We start from the raw sequence: 23,879 nt of genomic DNA, 5'->3' as shown, positions 1-23,879 counted from the left end.
ACAGATGCTAATGCTCACCGTGAAAGATGACGTCTACCCAATTTCCACGTGTAGTTTTAGCTTGAATTGAAGCTTGTCGACTGTCCTGATCCCCATGGCACTATCATATGACACGTGTCCCAGCCATGTCAGCATGTATGATCTATACCTTTCATGGGGAAAGTGAAATATTCCCACAATGTGGAAACAAGAAGAGAATCTGCAATTGGCTTGACTCTCACCAAAAGCTCCATTCCATTGCTTAATCAGTCTGCACAAAAGGAAACCTTTCAAGGCACCAAATTCCGAACCCTTCATCCTTCAAATGTTTGTCTACCTAGTTGCCATAAACCCAATTCCTTGTTCATGATCTACTCCAAGTTACTCTTGTGCACAAGCATAGATTAGGTAGGTTCAATTGAACTTTTCTATTTTTGTTTTGTATTTTTGGCCTCAGGTTGAATCTCTATAATGGGTACCTCAGTTTTCATGCCTAAGTATAGGAATTACATCATTTTCTTGAATATCTCACTTCTCCTAGTGGCATGTGCTCTCTTGATTATACATTTTCACCCTTCAGAATATCTGGTTCTAAGCAGTCTTGAAATTTTCAGAGACAGCAATACACTAGATTGCAAGGGTTTTCTTCGTTTAGATGACTATGAAGCCAAGTGCCTCTACCTTAAATCCAAAAACCCATGTGTCTCTCAAGGCTATATTGACTATCTTTTCATTTTCTACTGCAATTTTGGAAGTTTTCCTCTTTTGGGTTATTTTCTTATGTTTTTGTGGCTCCTGGTTTTGTTCTATTTGTTGGGGAATACAGCTTCTGAATACTTTTGTTCTTCACTGGAAAATCTATCAAGGCTACTAAAATTGTCCCCTACAATTGCTGGAGTCACTCTGCTCTCTCTTGGCAATGGAGCCCCTGATGTTTTTTCCAGTCTTGTTTCGTTTATGGGTGGTGGGACAGGTGAAATTGGTCTTAGTACAATTTTGGGGGGAGCTTCCTTTGTATCATGTGTTGTGGTTGGAATCATAAGCATTTCAATCCGCCAGAGGCGTATTCGAGTTAAGAAATGTGACTTTGTGAGAGATATTTGCTTCTACCTTTTGGTCATTCTGTTCTTGGTTCTGATCTTGATTCAGAGTGAAATAGATGTGTGGGCTGCAATGGCTTTTGCTTCAATGTATGTTGTTTATGTGATTGTGGTTTACATCTCACATACTCATTGGAAGAATGCTGCTGGGGATATCAGTGAATCAAACTGTACTTCCAGGAATGACATGGACTTGAGTGTACCAATTCTTAGCAACATGGAAAAGGAAGAGCTTAGTGCTGCAGAGGAAGGAGCTGTAGAAGGCAGTTCTGAAGTACTAGAAGTCAAGAAATGCTGCTCTAATCTTAGATCATCAGCTTCTTGTCGTATGGTTTTTTTCATACTCGAGATGCCTCTTTATCTGACAAGGAGATTGACTATTCCTGTTGTTTGTGAAGAGAGATGGTCTAAGCCGTATGCAGTTGCTTCAGTGACACTAGCACCAGTGCTATTGTCAATCCTTTGGAACCATCAATTTGACTGTGTTACCTTCATGACAAGCTTGGTGATCTATATTACTGGATTGATTCTTGGAGTCACTTTTGGGCTTGTTGCATTTGTGACAACAGAGATGTCAAGCCCACCAAAGAATTGTTTATTTCCTTGGCTTGTTGCAGGGTTTCTAATGAGTGTTGCTTGGAGTTATTTTACAGCTCAGGAATTGGTGGGTTTGCTAGTTTCAGTAGGGTACTTATTAGGTGTAAGTCCTTCTATCTTAGGGCTAACAGTCCTTGCTTGGGGTAACTCATTTGGAGATTTGATTACCAATTTGACAATGGCTTTGAATGGTGGACCTGAAGGAACTCAAATTGCATTTGCAGCCTGTTATGCTGGTCCCATCTTCAACATTCTGTTTGGATTAGGCTTATCCCTTGTTGGCTCTGCTTGGTCTACATATCCATCACCTCTTGTGATCCGCGGAGATCCATACCTGTTGGAGACAGTGTGTTTCTTAGCAGGAGGCTTGCTTTGGGCACTTGTGGTTCTACCGAGGAGAAATATGAGGCTTGATGGGGTCTTGGGAGGGGGGCTTTTAGTTGTATACATCAGCTCTATGTCTTTGAGGTTGATTCAAACACTTGGTTCTCTCAAGCTTCAAAAAGAGATAAACTAATCCTAGTAACTGTGGTATGATATGACTGAATTGTAGATTTGTAAATTAGTTATAATGTAAATAGTTACTTACAAACTTTGTTTAGTCTAGTTGACAAACTAAGTTGCAGGCTGCTTGTGTTTTCAGCTTCAACTGAGGTGTCTGGTGTAGTTGATAAGCCCCTAATTTCTTGTTTTGTTTTGAGTCTATAATTTCTCCTAAATATCGAAATTATGTAGCTTTCGGGAACGCCATGCCTTTGCACCAAGGTATGATTTTCCAAAGAGATTTGGTAATTGCAGGTTTGAGTTGTAAGTCTGTCTGAAGACAAAGAGAATAGCTTGTTCTTACAATATATATAACCTCCTTTGTGTATTGGTAAAGAGGTGGTTGAGCCAAGTCGCTATTGTTATTTTGTGTATTCAAGGATTTGATAAATAAATCCTGCTTTGTTTTTCTCTAACATATTATTTGTATTTCAAGCTTGGTTTCTTAGGCCTTCTAGCTCTAATAATTAAGAGCATCTACCTATATCGAAGCAAGGTTTAAATTACCGCTTCACCACGTATCGTTGAGTTTTGCTCCATTAAGGACCACTCAAGTGCTAACCGGTTAGTAATTAATATGCCGTTGATCACTCATTTGAGCTCACTCTACAATGTCGTCTAATGATTTGAATCATTCAATTTGTACCCATCATGTGTTGTTTTTAGTTTTTTATTTTCTGGAACTGTGCATAACCATGTATGCAATCACAAATGCATCACACATTATGATTGGTTTGCCTCTCATGGAATATGGAGCTCAATGTTTTGCATGACCTGAAATTTTTATTCTGCCATATCATCCTTGAGGAAGGAAGCATACTCCAACAAAACTTGAATTGCTGTAACAACATGATTACAAAACCTTTTTCCCTTCCGCACCTACAATACGACATCTCTTATCTCAATGACACCAAACGAAATAGTAAATGAATGGAATTAGAAATAGTATTTCCTACAGAAATTGGGAGCATTACATAATGAAACTAATTATTGATTGCAAATATAAGGAGGTAAGTTTGGTATATGAAATTATGGGTGGGTTGGTCTGCGCCATCAACTTGAAATTTTCTCAAAGTGGTCCTAAACACCTGCACCCTTTGGCATGATACTTTTACTATATACAGTACTCTCGTGGGCCACAAGCCAGACAATATGCACAAGAGCTCTCTATGTCATACAATTGTATTTTGGTTCATTTCTTGCCATCATAATTTTCATGAAGACAAAGGCTTAATAGATTAAAAGAAACAACAATGGGAAAAAGTTGAAGTCCAAAACAAGACTGAGGTTTGGACAAAGTAAAGAAGGGGACACCTCATAATAAATTGGATAAATTATTATTGGCTAAAAGACAACATGGACATGATGTGTAGTGTACAAACCAAGGGTCCATGTTTGACTGTCATTTACTTCCTATCTTTTAAGGCTATGCCAAATTTTGACAGAGAAATATGAGTAATTGATGGAGATGTCTAACGGACCGGGTCGGCTCGAGTATGGCCCGTTAAAGTAAGGTCTGGCATGGCACGTTAAAGTAAGGTCCGACACAACACGGCACGTATTTTTGGGTGAGTTGGGATGAGGTAATTAGGTCCAAGTTTATTAAATTATATTTATTATTAAATCTATTTATTAAATTATATTTATTTTAGAAGAAAATAATACATAATATTATTATATTTATATCTTAAATTCAAGTTTATTTCTTTTCTCTAATAATATATATTAAAATTTAATGTTTTCTTTATATATAAAATAATGATTTTGTTTTTCAAGTTTCAATTTTTAAAATACAAATAATAATTTAGTCATTTTCTATTTAAATGTACTTTAAATAAAGTTATTGACCTCTTTTTTCAATAAATAATAAATCTTGTTTATATATACATCATTGTAAAAAAAGATTTAAATGAAGTTGTAAAAAAAATTACAAAAACAAAATGCAATACATGAGTCAAATTGGGCATGGGCCCATCTCCGCCTATTTAGTGGACCGGCACAAGCACAGTCGAAGCCCATATGAGCTAGAACTGTGGACTCGGGCCGGGATTGGTGATTTTCATAAATAGACAGGTCCAGTACAACTCGTTTTACACCTCTAGTAATTGAGACAAGATATGACGAGCAGAGAGACTCACTTTCTTTTGTATTTATAAGAATTTTCTTAAAGGTAAAGGGCTTGTAGTTTAAGTGTTTAAGAGCATTTACCCAAGAATCTTGGATCCTAAATTTGATCCTAAACCCTCAATTGTCTAAAAAAAAATATAAGAATTTAATTAAAATAAGAAACTTGTGACTCAAGTGGTTGAGAGCAATTATTCATACGTCCGAGGTTATAGAATCGAGTCTCCCCTCCTAAATATTTGGTTGCATAAAAGAAAATAGAATTTAATTAAAATACCTAGCTGCATCGTCATTATTATTCATTTGGTGGAGGATGATACATTTCATGATCCCAGTTGAAGTCAATTCAAAACTCGTCACTTCAACAAGCGACACTGAATGTGAATGGTTCTCCTCCACAACAAGAGCTTCGTTTTGTCCAATTTTATTGCATTATAGGTCCTACAAATGGCAACATGCCAGATTAATTTAATCTATATATATAATATTGGGAATATGAGATGAGAGGAACGTATACTTTTTGTAGATCTTGACAAGCTTTGACACTGAAATAAATAGCAAAACGACATTTAGAATTTAGTAAGGCGACAAGGAGTTCGTTCAGGCATCAATAACTGGAGACAACTACTACTGTATAACACCTTTAATTTTCTCCCCTCGATTTAAAGTTCACATACACCCAAACCCTTTTGCCATGATTTTTTTTAAAGAAATAATAATAAGCTTGCTAAAATCCTTAGGCCACATATAGTGTCTAAAATTGATTCAAATTAGATAATTTATCGAAGAATGTGAAATTCTACTTTGAAGACTTGATAAAATAAAATATATAGTTGAGTGATTTCACTATTAATAAGATTGAAGCATTTTGTGATAAAACATTATACTTTGTGGACTATGTTGATGGTTCAGTTTAGGACAATAGTAGTGTTGAAAGTAGTGGAATGCTAATCCATTTATGAAATCGAAACATGGTATCAAAGCGATTGATCCTCCACCTTGGACTACTTTCACCTCGACCCAACATTTAAACCTTAACCTTATATAAATTTTTCTTACCTCATAGCCACACACCAACCAAGATGGCAAGTGGCGACGATAAGGCTTTTTGGATCCACCGGTGCTTTACCTACTCATACCCTTTGTTACCTTGCAAATGGAGGGTGATATGTAGTTTATCTACAATTGTGAACTACATCTCTAGACCCTACTTAGGTAATCTTTGCTTTGCTTTGAGTATTTCTACTTCAAATTCTGCTTTGAATTTGGTTTGACTAATATGACTTTTTTTTTTTGGGTCAAATGTACTTTCCATTAAACAAAAGATAGTACATTAGGGAGAAACACGGCTAACAATAGCCAGACACAGCAAACAAAGAGCAAAGCACCACAAGGCTACCAATAGCCCAAAAACAAAGTCAACTAAACACAAACAGATACCAGGAACAAGTAATAAAGTTAGAGTTCAGAGTATCGACACCTCCCAGGGGAGCTTGTCCGTCTCTTAACAGTAGACTACTGCATGGGCTCAAACAGCACAAAATAAAAGCCCCACCTAAAGTGCCAAAATAGCAGGCCCAAAACAACAAAAGCCCACAAAAAACAAAACCCCTAAAATCTAACCCTAAACAAAACAAGCTGCCGTCGCCACCAACAAATATGCAACCGCCACCGCCACAAGAAAAGCAAGGGCCATGGGAACCAAGAGAGGAGATATGTAGAGTGTGGATTTGAGGGAGCAAGCCCCCATGCGTTATACTCAAGCAATCTATCAAGTTGTGGTCAAGATTGACCATAGATTTGTAGAGCCCACAAGTGCAAATCCAAATCTTAGATCTAAGAATGGGTTGATGGAGTAAAACAACTGCATCAATCCGATGGCAAACCAAGTAAATCTTAGGGATAGAGGACTTTTGGATTTGAGATTTTGTGGGAGAAGAGATACGGGTCGACGGGGTGGTGGAGGGATGAAAGGAAAGTGAGATGAGGGAGATGTGAGGGCTGTAGAACAAAGGGGGAGGAAGTTCAGAGGAAGAAGTAGAAGACTTATAGGACTTATGGGCTTGCATCAGAGAATACCAGAGAGGAAGGGCTTTCAAAAGGACAAAATGAAAATGAAGGAAAAGGAAAAGAGCCACACAAAAGGAGGCAGGGTAGCCACACCATAAGTGGCGGAGTAGCCACCCCGAAGGGCGACGGGAGAGACACTAGCTACTAAAATATGAATATGGTTTGAATACTTTTGCATATGTTTTATTCTTCTCCATAAGGAGATATATATAGGAGTTTACATGAGCGCTTTACAAGGAAATAGATACAGTAATCAATTAGGATAGTATCTCCTAATTATACAATGATTTGTCAACTCTATAGAATAGGAAAGTAAATCCCTTAATTAATCAAGGAAATAAACCTCCTTGATTAATTAAGAGACTCACATCAACACTCCTCCTCAAGTTGGTGCACATATGTCACAAATGCCTAACTTGGTAAGTGAGTCATGAAATACTCTGCCACAAACAGCTTTTGTTAAGATATCTGCTAGTTGATCTTCTGATTTTACGAATAGTAGGCGGATGATCTTATTCTCAATTTTTTCTTTGATAAAATGTCTATCTACCTCAACATGTTTGGTTCGATCACGTTGAACTGGATTATGGGCAATATCGATAGCTGACTTGTTGCCACAATGTGTTACATCCCGGGATTGGCTCCGCTGTGGCACAATATTGTCCACTTTGGGCCCCCCTCTCCGCCCTCACGGTTTTGTTTCTGGGAACTCACGAGCAACTTCCCAATGGGTCACCCATCCTGGGATTGCACTAGCCCCAACTCGCTTAACTTCGGAGTTCCCACGAATATGAGCCAGTGAACTCCCAAAAGGCCTCGTGCTAGATGGAGGTGGGCATGTACATATAAGGCACATCACCCCCTCTCCGTTGGTCGATGTGGGATGTTACAATTCAACCCCCTTAGGGGCCCGACGTCCTCGTCGGCACACTCGCACCACACGGCAGAGTGGCTCTGATACCAAATTGTCACATCCCGAGATCGGCTCCGTCGTAGCACGATATTGTCCGCTTTGGGCCCCCTTCTCTACCCTTGCAGTTTTGTTTTTGGGAACTCACGAGCAACTTCCCAGTGGGTCACCCATCCTAAGATTGCTCTAGCCCCAACTCGCTTAAGTTCGGAGTTCCCATGAATCCGAAGCCAGTCAGCTCCCAAAAGGCCTCGTGCTAGATGGAGGTGGGCATGTACATATAAGACAGATCACCCCCTCTCCGTTGGTCGATGTGGGATGTTACACAATGCAACTTCATTGGCTTTTCTGGCTTGAAGTCCAATTCTATCAAGAGTCTTCTGATCCACAATAATTCATAAACTCCCTGAGCCATTCCTCGATACTCTACTTCTGCACTAGACCGAGAAACCACATTTTGCTTTTTACTCCGCCAAGTGACTAGGTTACCTCCCACGAATATAAAGTAACCAGAAGTAGAGTGTCTACCTGTAATGGAACCAACCCAATCAGCATCTGTATATCTAACAACTTCAAGATCTCCATTTTTTGAGAACATTAATCCTTTCCCAGGGGCTGACTTTAAGTATCTTAAGATCCGATCAACTGCATTCCTATGAGAAACATTGGGTGAATGCACAAACTGACTAACCACACTCACAACATATGCAATATCTGGTCTTGTGTGTGCCAAGTATATCAACCTTCCAACAAGGCGTTGGTACTGTTCCTTATTAGTTGGTTCTTGGTTCATGTCTTCACACAACTTGTGATTCATCTCAATGGGTGTGTCAGCAGGCTTACATCCAAGCATTCATGTTTCAGTGAGTAGATCCATTACATACTTCCTTTAAGACAGAAATATACTAGTTTTTGACCTTGCTACTTCGATTTCGAGAAAGTACTTCAGATCACCTAAATTCTTCATCTCAAATTCCTGAGACAAATACTTTTGCAACTTCAGTTGCTCTTCTGCGTCGTTTCCAGTTACGATTATGTCATATACATAAACAATCAATGCAGTAAGTTTTCCTTCATCAAGCTTCAAGAAAATGGTATGATCTGAATTACTCTGTGTATATCCAAAATTCTTCATAGATTTAGTAAATCTACCAAACCATGCCCTAGGAGATTGCTTTAACCCATATAATGACTTTCTGAGCTAGCAAACTTGATTTTTCTTGTCAGGAGCTGAATTACATCATGGGGTAAGTCCATATATACTTCTTCTTCCAAGTCTCCATGTAAGAATGCATTTTCAACATCAAACTGATGTGGTGGCCAATCAAGATTCGCTACTAGAGACAATAGGACTCTAATAGTGTTAATCTTGGCTACAGGGGCAAAGGTCTCCTCGTAGTCTATCCCATATCTCTATGTGTACCCCTTCGTCACCAATATAGCTTTATATCTTTCAACGGATCCATCTGCTTTGAGTTTCACAGTATAAATCCACCTACATCGTACTGTCTTCTTTCCATGAGGTAAGGGCACAAGTCCCCATGTGACATTCTTTTGAAGAGCTCTCATTTCTTTATTCATAGCTTCTTTCCATTTTGAGTCTTCTAGTGCTTTAGTTATACTGTTGGGGACAGATATGTCAGCCAACTGCTTCACATAGTGCACACATGACTCTAATAATCTGCTGAGAGATATATAATTATTGATGGGGTATTTCCCTTTGGCTTTAAGATATGCTTCATATTGTACTCGAGGTTTACCACGGTTCTTCCTTTCTGGAAGCTGATATGTAGGCTCTGTGCCTTCTGAAATCAAATCATCATGGGATATTTCATTAGTGTTATCAGTTTCAGGAAAAGATGTTACCTGAATGACTTTCTCAGCAGGTGATTGGTGTGGCACTGAAGCTTAAGCGGGCAAAATCTCATAAAACGGTTCAATTTCCTCCTCCTAATTTTGACAGCGTGAAGACAACTGATCCTTTTCCTCTGGCGACCAGTCACTGTCTGCTGGCGATCGATCGTTTTGAAGCAGGTTCTCTGTATTTGAAGAAGTAAGGGGGGCAACCAGTTGCTTTCCACTGGCAACCGGTTTCTTTCCACTGGCGAACGGTCGTTTGATGCAGAGTGACGTCCTGTGGAAAAAAAAATCAAGAATTTGAGCAGTGGTGGATTCTCGATTCTCCTCATGGGTTGTTGAAAAATATAAGTCATGTTCCCGAAACAGAACATCTATGGAGGTAAGGACCTTCATAGTAGGAGGATGATAACACCGGTATCCTTTCTGATGAGGTGCATAGCCAATGAAAACATACTTTTCAACTCGGGGATCCAATTTGCTTCATTGGTGATCATGTAAGTGGACAAATACAACACAATCGAAAATTCGGGGTTCCAAGTTTGGGGTGGGAGGTGTTTGGATATGGTGGTGAAGTGTTTGAAGTGGTGTTTAGAAATTTAGGATACTAGAGGGAATCTGATGGATAAGGTATGCTGCAGAGACGACGGCTTCGCCCCAAAAAGATTGTGGCATATTGGCACCAAAGAGAGAGGCACGAACGATTTCCAATAAGTGTTTGTTCTTTCTTTCAGCCACCCCATTTTGTTGGGGAGTGTAAGGGCGTGAGCGTTAATGTATGATGCCATGATCTTGTAAGAACTAGTTAAGATCATGGTTGAGAAATTTTCCGCCATTGTCAGAACGAAGAACCTGAATTCTAGCATGAAACTGAGTCTCCACCATTTGATAAAACTGTTGAAACTTGGAACTGACTTTCACTTTAGTTTTGAGAAGGGAAACCCAAGTCATGCGTGTGCAATCATCTATAAACGTGACAAACCATCGAGCCCCTGTCGGAGTGACAATTTTAGCAGGGTCCCAAACATCAGAATGAACAAGAGAAAACAGAACCAAACTCATATTTGAACTTAATGGGAACGGGACATGATGACTCTTAGCCAATTCACACGTATCACACTGGAAGTTGGAAACATCAAGACTATAAAATAATGATGGAAACAACTTCTTAAGATAACCGAACAAGGCATGCCCAAGACGTTTATGCCATAACCAAATTTTGTCTCTCTCCCCCTTAGAACGAGTTCCACTGGTTGTGAAAGCTTGACAAACCTTGATCTCACTATTTGGTGCCCAGTCCAAGTGGTAGAGTTTGCCTCGCCGAGTACCACAACCAATTGTCTTTCCTATGAGGATATCCTGAAAAACACAATGATTCGGCCAAAATGTCACAGTACATCCCAAAGTAGCAGTAAGTTGTGCAACAGATAACAAGTTATGGTTCAAAGATGGAACAAATAATACAGAATCCAGTTGTAAGGAAGTGGAGAGAGATAGAGAGCCCTCCCCAACCACAGGGGAGGGGGTACCATTAGCATTAAACACCACCGACGGAGTGGATGATTTGCAACTAATAAGTTGGCCAGGATCAAATGTCATGTGATCCGTAGCACCAGAGTCAATAATCCATGCGGATTTTTGAGAGGAAGTATGAAAAGTAAAACCTTTGGTGGTGGCGATAGAAGCACGAGTCTAGGTAGCCGGGTTAACAGGATTGACCACATGCTTCTATGAGTCTGCAATAAGGGGGAGAATCGTAGGGGTTCCTGACATCTCAACGGAAGTAAGATGTGATATGAAAATGTGAGGAATTTTGATTTGAGGAATTTGATTTGAGGAATTTGATGTATGAATTTGATGTAGGGATTGGATTTGAGAGGTATGTGTATAAGATTTGAGGTTATGTGTTTAGGGATTTTGATAAGAGGATTTGAGGACTTTAGATTTGAGGGATTTGGATTTAGGGAAAAATATGAGGAATTTGATTTAGGGTTTTGGATTTGAATATGAGAAATTTGAGATAAGGGTTTAGAGACAACTTAGGATCGATTGCTCTAATACCATGCTTAAATATGAATATGGTTTGAATACTTTTGGTTAGGTTTTATTCATCTCCATAAGAAGGTATATATAGAAGTTTACATGAGCGTTTTACAAGGAAATATATACAGTAATCAATTAGGATAGTATCTCCTAATTATACAATGATTTGTCAACTATATAGAATATGAAAGTAAATCCCTTAATTAATCAAGGAAATAAATCTTCTTGATTAATTAGGAGACTCGCGTCAACACTAGCTACTCAAAAAAGGGCGGTGGAGATGAGAGAAATCTTAGAGAGAAGGAGGAGCCTCTCTCTCTAAATCTCTCTTTTTTGGTTTTTTTATTAATGACTTATACGACTTTTGACACTGGTAATTTCTACCTTGTATGACTTTGCTTTGAGTATTTCTACCTAAGAGGATTGTTGTTGCAATTTGCAAATGCTAATGGTACTCTTCGTCCCATGACTTAGGTAGGTGTTGTCTGACCTCATTACTGTTAAGATTTTAGAGGGACGAACCCATGGCCCACTACTAGTAATATTGATATTGTCCCCAACTTAACCATATGTTTAGCAAGTGTGGAGTTTTATACAAAAGGTCTCGATGATATTAGTAGTGGAACCATTCATTTAGTCAAGTTTCTGATGTGGGATTTATATTCTGCAACAATTATCTCTCAAATTTAACTTACGTGTACCATATCTTACTAATAATTTACTTTATGTTAGCTAGATTACTAATAAGTTATTGCTTTGTAACTGCCAACGAGTCCATAGCTCAGCGGTAATAGCATTTGTTTGCAGATCAGTTGTCTTAGGTTCGAACCCTAATGAAATCTTCCCCTCCCCCTTCCAAACTTTGAAAAAAAAAAAGGATTTATGCTTTGTAACTTTTTACTCTACCTCCTCCCTTTTACAAGAGATCCTCAATAAGGATACCATCGATTGTGGACTTGGCTGTAAATGATATGCGGAGTACTAGTGAAATTTTATTGTACAAAATTCCTAAATCTTGTAAAAACCCTAAATCTTACTAAAAACTCTTACTCGAAATTGCATGAAAATATAGTGTAACGAGAATAAAAATGGACCAAGAACCTTTATTTTACTCAATTGACACTGTTTTTTTTCTTATTTGTCAATGACCCTTAAATTACTTATGTGTTTTCTTTTGAGTTTATAGGCGAAATGTCATACGCATCCAACAATAACTATCGTTATAATGAATAACTTTGGTGGATAATTTATTTACTGCCACAGTAATGCTAAATTAATTAGAGAAACAGCTTCTAGAAGCTGTTTAGGAATGACAATTCTCACTTCCAGCTAGAGGTGTCAAAAGGACCGTGCTGGCCTGGCCTGGCCCATTTAATAAATGGATTGTGTTGGGCCAGCTCATTTATAAAAATCTGCAATCTTGGCCCGAGCCCACAGGCTCTGGCTGTGCTCGTGCTTGGCCACTAAACGGGCCGATATGGGCTCACGCCAAATTTAACTTATGTATTGCATTGTTTTTGTAATTTTTTTTACAACATCATTTAAATCATTTTTACAATTATGTATATACTAATAATTTTTTTATTATTTGTTTTTTTTTTTTAAAAAACGAGGTCAATAACTTTATTTAAAGTACATTTACATAGAAAATGGCTGGATTATTATTTGGGTTTTAAAATTTGAAACTTGAAAAATAAAATCATTATTTTATATATAAAGAAAACATTAAATTTTAATATATATTATTAAAAATAAGAAATAAACTTGAATTTAAGATATAAATGTAATAATATTATGTATTATTTTTCTTTAAAATAAATAAAATTTAATAAATAAGCTTTAAACGGGCCGACCCGATCCATTTGGCACCTCTACTCCCAATATGTAAGTTTACACTGCTCTATGAATAATAATTTGGATACAAAATTACTAATTTAGAGTCTACAAAATCCACATGTTTCATGCGAGTGCTCGACAAGCATTCTGCACAAGTGGAATTATTTGTGGCACAGACCTCACTAAAGAGGATCATGATTAAAATACAACACACAACCTAGTCGACCTTTGGAACCCGTGCGATAATTGGCTACCTACCCAACGCTTCTTGTCTCTCCAACAGGCTGGCGAACTCACCGTGTCCATGGGCTCTCTATGGACCACATAAGTGCTTTTAAACCACGGGAAGGAAATGGACGTCCAGTCCAAGTGGATGCATTAAAAGCTTTTGGACCATGTGTGTGTGCTAAAAATCCTTTGACATGTCTTGGGGGAAGAGTCTATCATGCTCAACCACGATATTAGGAGAGCGGTGATTTGAACACAGGATATCGGATGTAGAGTTAATTGTTTTTAATCACTTGAACTATAAATCCTTTCAATTTTGTGTCTCATAGTTGACTAAAAACCATTTGGTCTGAACCAAATTTCTAACACCATTTATAACAAAAAAAGGAAGTACTAACTCGACATCAAAATAACTAGACAAAAGGATACTATTTAACTAAAATGTATGTATATTGATAAAGGAAGTTTCTATAAACTTGCGACAATGCCCCATTTTGAATGAGCCATGAAATTAAAATTCAAAAGACCAAGAGCATGGCCAGCCTGAGAAACAGAAAACACAAGTAAATTGCCACAAGGCCAATCCCCATGTAACGATCCAGCTTCATATCCTTCTTGGGCAAAATCACGAGGGCCCACAGCAAGCCACCCATCAAAAACGCTATCGTTTCATAGAGAGAATGGTCAATGGGAATGACATAGGAGGATGGATACTCAGACCAAGATGAGAAAACCAGTGACATACCCACTCCCACCAATGTGTTAAACATGGGACCCGCATAACAGCCTGAAATAGCAATCTGGGCCCCATCTGGCCCACCATTCACTGCCATAGCAACATTAGCTATCAAATCATTAAGGGAGTTACCCCAAGCTAGGACAGTAAGTCCTAGAATTGAAGGGCTAATCCCCAATATATTCCCATATGATTCTAACAAACAGACCAATTCTGCAGCAATAATATAAGTCCAAGCTACACTCATAAAAAACCCACCAACAAGCCAAGGGAACAAGCACTTCTTTGGTGGGCCCCACTTATTTGTGGTCACATATGCAAGATTACCCAAAACCAACCCAATCAGCCCTGCTGTCATGTATGTTACTGATTTACCTCTTGAGCTCAGATTCTCCCTCTGTGTGTTGCAAAGGGCAGCCAGCAAAACTGGTGCCAAAGTTACAGAAATAACTGCATATGGCTTGGACCATCTTTCTTCACTCACAACCGGTATGGTCAATCTTCTAGGCAAGTAGAGAGGTAACTCCAAGATATAAATCAATGTTCCCAAATAAGAAAACCCAGAATTTTGTTCTTGATGAACATCAAGACTGGCTTTCGAATTCGTGTCGAAAATAGGTTTATCCTCATCGACATAGCCTAGTAATGGTGTACTAGTACTATCTCCTAAGTCATCAAAGCTTTGTAGCACTTGTAAATTCTTTGAAGCAGCAAGAGATGTTGAAAACCTGTCCCCTAACAATTCTCTGTTTTTCCTTTTGTATAATTGAGTGGCTGAAACTGTGCCAACATAAACGAAGTAAATAGCAAGAAAAGAAATGGCACCCCACAAGTTGATCCTTCCAATAACAATGATTGCAAGAAGAGATGAGAGAGAGAATAAGAAGAAGATGACATCTCTAACAAAGCTGGCCTCATCAACTGAAATCTGGTGAGGGCTAATCAGTATGCTAATAACTCCTACCACAATGCTGGACACAAAGAAGGCACCCCCTAGCACACTGTTGAGGCCAACATCACCATCACCGGATCTCGTGAAAGAAACGATGCTCGAAAAGACATCGGAGGCCCCATTTCCGAGGGAGAGGAGGGTGGCTCCGGCTATGGTAGGAGAGAGCTTCAAGATTTTGGACAAGCTCTCTAAGGAGGAACAGAAATAATTAGCAGCTGTGTTTCCCAACAGATAGAACAAAACAAAAAGCCAAAGTAGAATTGCAGCATGGCCTAGAACTGGAAACTTGCCAAGATTGCAGTAAAATATTTGGAGATAATTGATGTACCCTTTAGGCCTGCAACCTGTATGTGTTTTGACATACAAGCACTTGGTTGCATAATCTGTGTGGTCATGGAGATTTGTGCAGCCATCAACTAGTTTGATCTCACTGAGATTTGTATTATTGGATTGGCCCAGTAAGCCTAAGCTGTCATGAGAGAGAGAATAGAGAGGCGTTGTGATGAGAGAGAGACACAAGAGGAAGAGAAAGGATATGTTGAGGATTAAAAGTGAGAGTTTCTTGGGTTGAAGTGTGGAGGTTGAGCTTGCCATTCAAAACTTCACACACGAGCTTGTTGAGGAAGTGTTGCTGAGGATGTAGATATTAATTGAAGTCCATTATTTTTGGAACTTCTGGAGAGGAATCTGTTATCTTTCGTAGAGGTAACGTGCGGTGTTATTATTTTCTTTTTTATTTATTTATAACAAGCCTTTAGCTATACTAGAAAAAATGACACATGATATATCAGTAACACGGGTTGGTTTAGTAAGAGGCACCTTCATTTTGTTAAAATCTCAAACCCATAATGATTTGGAATTCTGATACAGTTTTCGTCCTCTGATTTGAAATCCCAATTAAATCTCTTATGTACCCGAAATAAGTTCCAGAAAACGAAATTTCCTAGCAGCAAGAAAAAAAGGTAGAGAGAGACAGAGCAAGGGTGCAAAACAAAACATCCACATGCTACAACCAAAAGAATATGAACACTGTTCAGAACGTGGGCAACTGAACATTTTTTGAAATTGGGATAACTTTTCAGCAAAATAAACCAGTTAATTTTTACCAACATCTTTGTGCCAAGAAAACCTATTTGCTCAGAAAATCTGTCTCAAGCGTTTCTGTTCATAAAGCAACAAAAGCTAACATCTATTCTTAGTGATCACCATGGGAAGCTATAGTTAGGCCTGGGATGGCCTTGGACCGTATGATAGATAGTTATATATACATGACTTCAAATCTCTAAGATTACCAGGTCAAATTAAGTGGCAGCTTCATCATCTCGAATGCCAATGAAAGGAAATCCTAACCACGTGTGTTTCAATAGAACAGAAACCCTCAGTATGTCAACCTACCGGCCTATCCATAGAAGTCATTGCGTATCAACATTTTGCGTCCCATTACTGGAAGCTGTTCATGAGGATACTTATGCCTGATTTGCTTGGGAGAATCATCTACAAAATCAAGCACTTGTCAATATTCATATTTCAGAAATCAGCAGTCAAAGAGAGAAGAGAGGATTGAAGAAAGAAGTCCTTACCTACATCTGACACATCAGGCAGTTTGCCAAGTGCTTCAAGGATAGCTCTTTCATGCTCCTAAACCAAAATAAAATTTGGGTGGTTTATAGTATTACTTTTTTAAGGTTTTAAAAATCATAGTTGAGTTCTTATTGGCCAGATATTTAAATTTAAACAAAATGGTACTATCTGCATTGCTGCAGGATGGGGTATAGAAATTACTTTAAGGATTAACTTTGCCTTCTCAACATGAAGTGGGACTAGGCTTTCTTGACAATCAAATAGCTTCTCAACCTGCCAAAAGCGAAACATGCAACATAAGCAAACACACGACAAGCAGCACTTTCGGAGTATACAACAAGGTTTCTATAATAATAGAATTTTCAATCATATGTTTCTATATTAATAGAATTTTCAATCATATCTCCTTTTTGTATCCCGAACTAACCACCTTTCAAGGGCGCAGGTGAGAACATCTTTATATGTTGAGCATACACAAAAGCATGCTGAATGGATCAGTAACTACGGACAGAGTCCAGAACTACAAAAGACAGAGTCTCAAGAGTAGGAGATGCCACCTAAGGAAAAGACAAAAAATAAAACTTTTACTGATGTGATTCGTTATGTATAACAGAATACTTAATGACCTAATAATTCATATTTCCCAATATGAGGGACGTGGGTGTAAGAGTTTGAAAAGACAAACAAAAACTCAATTACCTCATACAGATAAAGCGGCAAAGAACCCTTCAGAACTAATTGTGTCAATGGAAATTATTCAGATGTCCAACTAAAATTTCTTTTGTTGGCAATTACATACTGATAATTTATTCAAAGATCATATTTCTTCGGAAAAATATCTGCGAGGAGGAGATCAAGTTCTTTTGGGCATCATACATTGCTGTTCTACTTGTATCTGAGGCTGTTTGCTAATTGAGTCTTGAAGATCTATCTGTACATTGGTGGACTGATCCTGTTGTTGTTGTACTTGTATTTATGACATCTTAATAGAATTATTCTGTTTCTTTCTTTTAACAGCTACAAACCCTATATCAAGGTTGATCCAATCAAAGTTTGCTAAAATCTATAAACAGCTACAAACCCTATACCAAGGTTCATCCAATCAAAGTTTGCTAAAATGGTGGAAGAATCCCATTATAACATACAATTTTACTTTATCCTACTCACTAATCTCCATTAATTCCAACTCATGTTTTTAAAAAGGTAAAGATTCTTTGAACATGGCTTAGCCATATTTATAAAACTCTCATTACTTTACATAATTTGGGATTCCAATGGTTACCAATATCAAGTATTGTAAACCATCAATACTTCATTTCATATATCTGCATCAAAAGTTGTATTTTAAACTTCCCCTCTAAAATCAGCACCCGAATCCAGTTTAAAAATAAATATCCAAGTTAACTCATGAAAACATTGCAAAAAACAAATAACCATGTTATGAAAAAATATGAACACAAATTTTGGCTCACCTCATAAAGGACTTTATCTGTAGCACGTATCTTAATCAAATCAGAACTTTTGTTTAAATTATCAGAGCCAGTTGGGTGAACGCCCATCTTCAATTGGGATTTTACCAGTCCAGTACTTCTGCTACCATATGGTGCCTGAGGGTTATGACCATTTATATGCATAGACTGTCTGCCATTCCCAGATGAGAGCATTGCCAAGTCACCACTCCCTTGAGCCTTGCTAAGTTGTCCTTGGTACTGTATAAGAATTTTAAGAAACTCGAGTTCAAAGCATGTGATTTTAGTACAATCATTTAAAGGAAGTTATAGGAAACAAACATAAATCTGAAACTAAACAAAGATAAACTGAACCTGTCCCTGGTACAGGATAAGTGAGGTTGGAGTAGGTCTTAGAATCAGCAAATCTAACATATAATTAAGGTAATATTGTCCCAATTACATACTATTTTGGTATAATCCAGTAGAACCAGAGGTTAATGTAGATTGTAGCTGAAGAAGTAAAGAAATAAATCTAAAACTCCTCAAAGATAAATGTAAGGACAGTATAGAAATCTCCCCAAAAGGACCATGAATAATCAAGAGTGATAAGGAAAAACTGTGAAAAGTTTTGTTGTCAGGATGCGCATTAGTAATGCATTGACCACTCAATGTACTACATCAAGTTAGATCTATGCCTTAAATCCACATAACCAACAAAAATGTATTTTGATTTTTAATCTTATAATTCCTTGAGCTTCTCCAAGCCAACAACATCATTATCCAATGACAGCAGCTTTAAGGCATCATTTATTTTGTTGTAAATCCACGGTTACAGTAACAAGTAGACACTGAATCAAACTCTACAGTTTTCTTTACCCATGCAAACACAAAAGACATCAAGAAAACCATTTTTACAATTGTTATTGTCAACAAGAAAAGTAATTTAAAGGGACAAGATCAAGTTGACGATAAGACTCGTCCATCTGACTTGCCAATACAGTTTACAAATTTATAGCAACTTATAAGTTATAACACACCACTAAGGATATGAATACTCAAAGGTAAGCCCATTCACTACCTTCTAAATGAAATGTTCGCCTTCTCTTGCAACCACAACTCCAACAAGAGAGACTTATATGGACTTATATGTTTGCTTCTAGCAGAAGAGAGCTCATATTTGTTCCCAAGAGACAGCCTCTGAGTGTGTATGGGAGAGTGACTAGTGAGTGAGTGCGAGACATACAGAGAGAGAGAGATGCAAATTTCAAGACTAACACTCTAGCATCGCCACAGTTAAATAAATACATGCCTTCAAGTTCAAAAAAGGGCTGTTTCCTTGAGTCACAAAGTTTCTTCCAAGTTTCACTCTCATTCCACCATTGTCTTTGATTTGGGCACCCTGTGATATTTATTAAAGAGATTACTGAGACCAAATATCCTTCCATAGGATGTAGAAATGTGCTATAAAATAAATGTAATGACAATAAACAATCTTCAGCTTGGAAATTTTCTACTTACTGGTGCAGCAGTAGCAGAAGGGATAACTTCTGTACAAGGCTGACTGCATGAGGAATATTTTTGAGACTTTGAAACAGGAGGATGTTGAGTCTCCACTTCTCTCTGTTGAGCATTGCTCACTAGTTTAGAAGGATATCTAGGAGCATCCTTACCACACTCTTGAGCACAACGGGCATCATTCCGCCATTCCCTGCATAAAATACACCAAAAAAGTGAAAAGAAAAAAACTGTACAAGATTTTCCACAGCCAAGTTATGATAACAATCACAAAAGATGTATTATTGTATGACTAAACGGGAACAAATTATGAGGACCTTATCACTTTTATCGCCTCATCTGACTTAATCTTCATGAGCAGATCTCCATGTTCATTATCTGAAATATTAAGTTCCTTCCGCAGCTCAGTCATAAGTGCCTCTCGTCCCTATATAATAAAAGACTTTTTGGATATTGAGATAACACAAAAATGGAAAGAAAACAATTCACAATAACACAAGGAAATAAAAATAATCCGTAGAGACAAATAGGAAGCAACATGATTATGAAATCTGTAAGTGCCAAAAAAGAGGTTAACATTTAAAACTTTACCCAAGTTAGATTATTCGATTGAGCACTAAAAGCCCTCAACACAGCATGGTATGCCTTTGCTTCCATACGGTGAATCTGAAACTCTATATCCCAATCATCCCTTCCATGAGGCTTTGTTGCTGGAGACATCCTTTCAGATCCAATACCATGATTGTGTTTGTAATTTCCTGATTGAAAAATAAAATAAGACATTCAAAGAACAAAATTGTTTTATTACAGGGAGGTTTGAACCTAGGATCTCTACCCTCACCCCCATCCACCCCTTACCACTTCAGCTAAGGTTCGTGGGCCAACTAACAACTTCAACTCCACTTTTGCAATTGCTTCATTTATTTTCAATTGAGAAAAGAAATGGAAATTATATGAGAAAGCCTAGTAATAGATCAGGCTTAGTTGGGAAAATGTTCTAGTTTAGTTTTCGTAGATACCAATGAAGCATATCAAGTAGAAGATATAAACTGGAAGCATTTAAAGGACAGAAAGGTTTCTAAAGGGAGCATCAATTGCATACATTCACTACAAAATATTAATTTACTTCAATCCAAAATTGCAAAGAGCAACCTGATTACAAAGATACAATGAATATCATAAACATTATGGAGAAAATAAGATCAATCGTGTTCTAGATTTGCATTCAACCCCAAAAGTGCTGGTTAAAATGGAAGAAGCACAGATTAACCATGATCAACCTAAACTTTCAGTAATTAGAGATATCAAACTTCCTTCAGACATAAAGCACCTTTTCTGCAGGGAAATCATATTATAGTCTAACCAAGAAAGGAAATCTATGCATCAAATGATCGTAAACCAGATTCTTATGCCAATAGTCTTTTACTATATTAAAGGAAAGAATGGCAACCCCTGCAGGAAACAGTCACTGCACAGAAAAAACCTATAGAACTAACCAGCTGAAGATGCTCGTTGTAAGTGGTAAAGAAATCTTTTTTGGTACGTAGTACAGAAAATAAAAAATCACATGCTCCTTATATATACCAAAAAGCCAAAACTGATCCATATTTGACAAAAATTGAACTCCTCCATGAAACTGAATTTGGTTAGAAATCCCATGTAGGCCTAGTAGAAGAGCAACACATTATTTAATAGCCCATTTGTTTTAAATATGTGCCCCTGAGCCACCATACAATTAAAAATGTATTCTTGCAGATGAAAGGTGGGACTGGGATAAATTTCATCCAGCTCCAGGAGAGCTTCTTTCCATTTCAAGAAGTGCAACTATGTTTTAGCACAATATCAATTATGCTTATTTTTACATGTCCTATGACCCAATAAAAAATATCATAAACTACGGAATTTCCCTACATGCCCTTGCCTATTTTTACATTCACTTGACCTTCATTTCTGTTGACCTAAAGATAATACTAGAAAGTCAGTCACATCCTTCTCTTTTTTTCCTCTATTTTTCTTGGTGAATTATTAGTATTAAACCCACCAACTCACCCTACATCTCCATAGATGTGGGGAGAGAAGATAGCATGTGACCCAAAGGCCACTAACAAACTCTAAACTCTAAATTGCTCCCATTTCCCCAAAGAATTTAATTTAACCTTTTTACAAGGAAGATCCTCTACTGAAAATTTAATTTACCCATATCCAAGGAAATTCAAAGAAAATTAGTCTGAAATGTGGGTCATACCTGTCACCAAGATTCTAGGCAACCGACAAGTGTGTCTCCCATATACACATATACACACATTAAATCAGTTTTTTTTTATCACTTAACCTTTGTCAATGGCTAAAAGAAAAGGCTTTGAAATGCAACTCTCTAACTAAAAGATTAGTATATTACTGCTCCATTTCTAGAAAAGTTCACATATTTTAAAGCCACCATTCTCTGAACTCTGTTTGGTAACTGGGAAAACAAAAGAAAAGAAGGCAAGCACAATGTGTAGAGTGTAGTAAAGAAGAGAAACATACCCATATCGCTTGGTGGTGGTGTGAGAGGCTATAAGAGAAAACCCTATGGGCCGAGAACGAGAAGGGTTTCTTTCTTGACCAGACACGATCGCAATGAGAGGTGGGGCTTGCTGCCTACGGTTTACTCTGTTATGACCGCGGTCTGGCGAGTCCTCGTCTCACTGTTTTTTTTTTTTTTTCACCTGAGGCCCTCATTTTTCTCATTTTTCTTTTTTGGGCTTTATATCCCGTGCTTTTTCTTCGCACGTGAATGAGATTCCATCCGCAGTTTGGTAGTGCCTTGTTTTTGGTTTCAGAGTTTTTATTTTTGACGCCTTGGGAGTGATTCTGGATAATCACTTTTTTTTTTCTTTTTTTTTTTTTTAAGAAACAAAATTTTACTGCCAATAAACATCAGAACCAGTGGCGGTTCCAGGATTCGAAAGCCGGCCGGGCAAAATTCATATAACAAACTTGACGAAACGAGTGAATTTCATTAATAAACATAAAAAAAAAAAATTACATAGTGAGAGGAGACATAATAAGCCTTACTCTCAAATGCATTTATATCTACAAATACAAAAACTAAAATAAAAACCAAAAGAAAAATTAAAAGAAAAAAATAGAAAAAAAAAAGTTACATTAAAAAGAAAGATAAAATAGGGGACTACATTAATTTTTAAAAAAATTAGATTTATTTCGAGAGAAATGGGAAGGAAGAAAATTGGCGGAGCTAGGTTTTTTTTTAATTTTTTAAAACCAGTTGTGACCTCATTTCTCCCCTTATTTCCTTTTATAAACGTTTATTATGACATCCGTTTTTAGCTTTCCACCTCGAGCTCTATAGCCCTATCAATCATGTTTCATAATTTCTGAAATAGTTATCTTTGTGCAAGACAAATTTTTTTAAATAATCATAAGTAATGTAGGTAATATTTTTCTAACAAAAAGAGAGAAGGAAAAGGAAGAAATAAGAAAGAGAGAGAGAGAGAGAGAGAGAGAGAGAGAGAGAGAGAGAGAGAGAGAGAGAGGAGAGAAGAGAGAAGAGAGAAGATGGAAGAAAAAGAACGGAAAAAAAAGAGAGGAGGGATGAGAGAAGGAAAAGAAAGAAAAAAAAAAGAGGGAGAGAAGAGAGAAGGAAAACAACCGAAAAAAAGAGAGATAGAGAGGAGAGAAGAAAAAGAATAAAAAAAGGAGAGAGGGGAAAAGAATAAAAAAATGGAAAGAGATGAGAGAGATGAGAGTTTAAGTAATATGTTTTTTAACAAAAATTTGGGCTGGGCAAAAGAGAAGAGAGGAGAGAGAAAAGTGTGGGTAATATTTATTTAACATAAATTTGGGCCGGGCATGAGCCCAACCTGCCACAGGCTGGAACCGCCACTGATCAGAACCAACAAAACAAACAAGTGTTGTCAAGATAGCAACATGAAAACCAGAAATATCCCTTCTACATTACATGACTACGACATTCCAATCTAAATAAATAAAAGGTTAAAATTGTAGTAATGATCCCTGAACTAAGATCCGACTTTGCTTTTCTTCCTTCAAAAATAGCTACAATCATCCTCCAATCACCACTCATCCCTTTTGTCCATTCTGTTTTTTTTTTTGTCAAAATTAATCACATGTGATGCACGTGACCTTTTTTTTAAGGGCAAATAAAACTTTTACCAAGCCACCACCCCCTTGTACCCAAACCACCTCTCAACCTAACCATGCACTGCCCCCTCCCCACAATCACCCAACCCTTCTTCTTCCCCTTCTATAATTCAATTCAAAATCAAACCCATCAAAACTCTCTATGTCTAATCACACGCAGACGCATAGCTTTTCTAGTTTGATTTCATCTATT

At 37.5% G+C, this 23,879-nt stretch overlaps 3 protein-coding genes across 5 annotated transcripts; 1 reads left to right on the top strand and 2 right to left on the bottom strand.

Annotated features, from left to right (window-relative positions):
* Positions 1-169: 169 nt before the first annotated feature.
* On the top strand, positions 170-2,654 carry LOC110773176 (Sodium/calcium exchanger family protein). The gene has a single exon (XM_021977676.2). The coding sequence runs from the start codon at positions 451-453 to the stop codon at positions 2,191-2,193; it is 1,743 nt and encodes a 580-aa protein (XP_021833368.1). The 5' UTR covers positions 170-450; the 3' UTR covers positions 2,194-2,654.
* An 11,061-nt stretch (positions 2,655-13,715) lies between these two features.
* Positions 13,716-15,530, bottom strand: CAX7 (calcium exchanger 7). The gene is made up of 2 exons (XM_088244387.1): positions 15,304-15,530; positions 13,716-15,163 (listed from the first exon to the last, which is right to left on the bottom strand). The coding sequence occupies exons 1-2, from the start codon at positions 15,386-15,388 to the stop codon at positions 13,806-13,808; spliced, it is 1,443 nt and encodes a 480-aa protein (XP_088100513.1). The 5' UTR covers positions 15,389-15,530; the 3' UTR covers positions 13,716-13,805.
* Positions 15,531-16,006: 476 nt separating this feature from the next.
* LOC110773171 (protein EMSY-LIKE 1-like) lies at positions 16,007-22,248 on the bottom strand. Of its 3 annotated transcripts, none has more exons than XM_088244388.1 (9): positions 22,049-22,248; positions 20,114-20,280; positions 19,840-19,949; positions 19,526-19,715; positions 19,317-19,406; positions 18,029-18,265; positions 16,758-16,829; positions 16,560-16,613; positions 16,007-16,469 (listed from the first exon to the last, which is right to left on the bottom strand). In XM_088244388.1, the coding sequence occupies exons 1-9, from the start codon at positions 22,050-22,052 to the stop codon at positions 16,416-16,418; spliced, it is 978 nt and encodes a 325-aa protein (XP_088100514.1). In that variant the 5' UTR covers positions 22,053-22,248; the 3' UTR covers positions 16,007-16,415. The 3 variants fall into 3 exon arrangements, 2 of the variants coding, with proteins under 2 accessions (XP_088100514.1, XP_021833364.1); XM_021977672.2 differs by having other exon boundaries at positions 16,009-16,469; positions 16,556-16,613; XR_002529263.2 differs by lacking the exon at positions 16,007-16,469 and adding an exon at positions 16,987-17,113 and having other exon boundaries at positions 16,556-16,613.
* Positions 22,249-23,879: the final 1,631 nt, after the last annotated feature.

Source organism: Prunus avium, chromosome 7 (genome assembly GCF_965620075.1).
Source record: "Prunus avium chromosome 7, drPruAviu1.hap1.1, whole genome shotgun sequence".
Lineage (NCBI taxonomy): Eukaryota > Viridiplantae > Streptophyta > Magnoliopsida > Rosales > Rosaceae > Prunus > Prunus avium.
The sequence above is the reverse complement of the archived record's forward strand: the minus strand, read 5'-3'. Positions and strand labels throughout refer to the sequence as shown.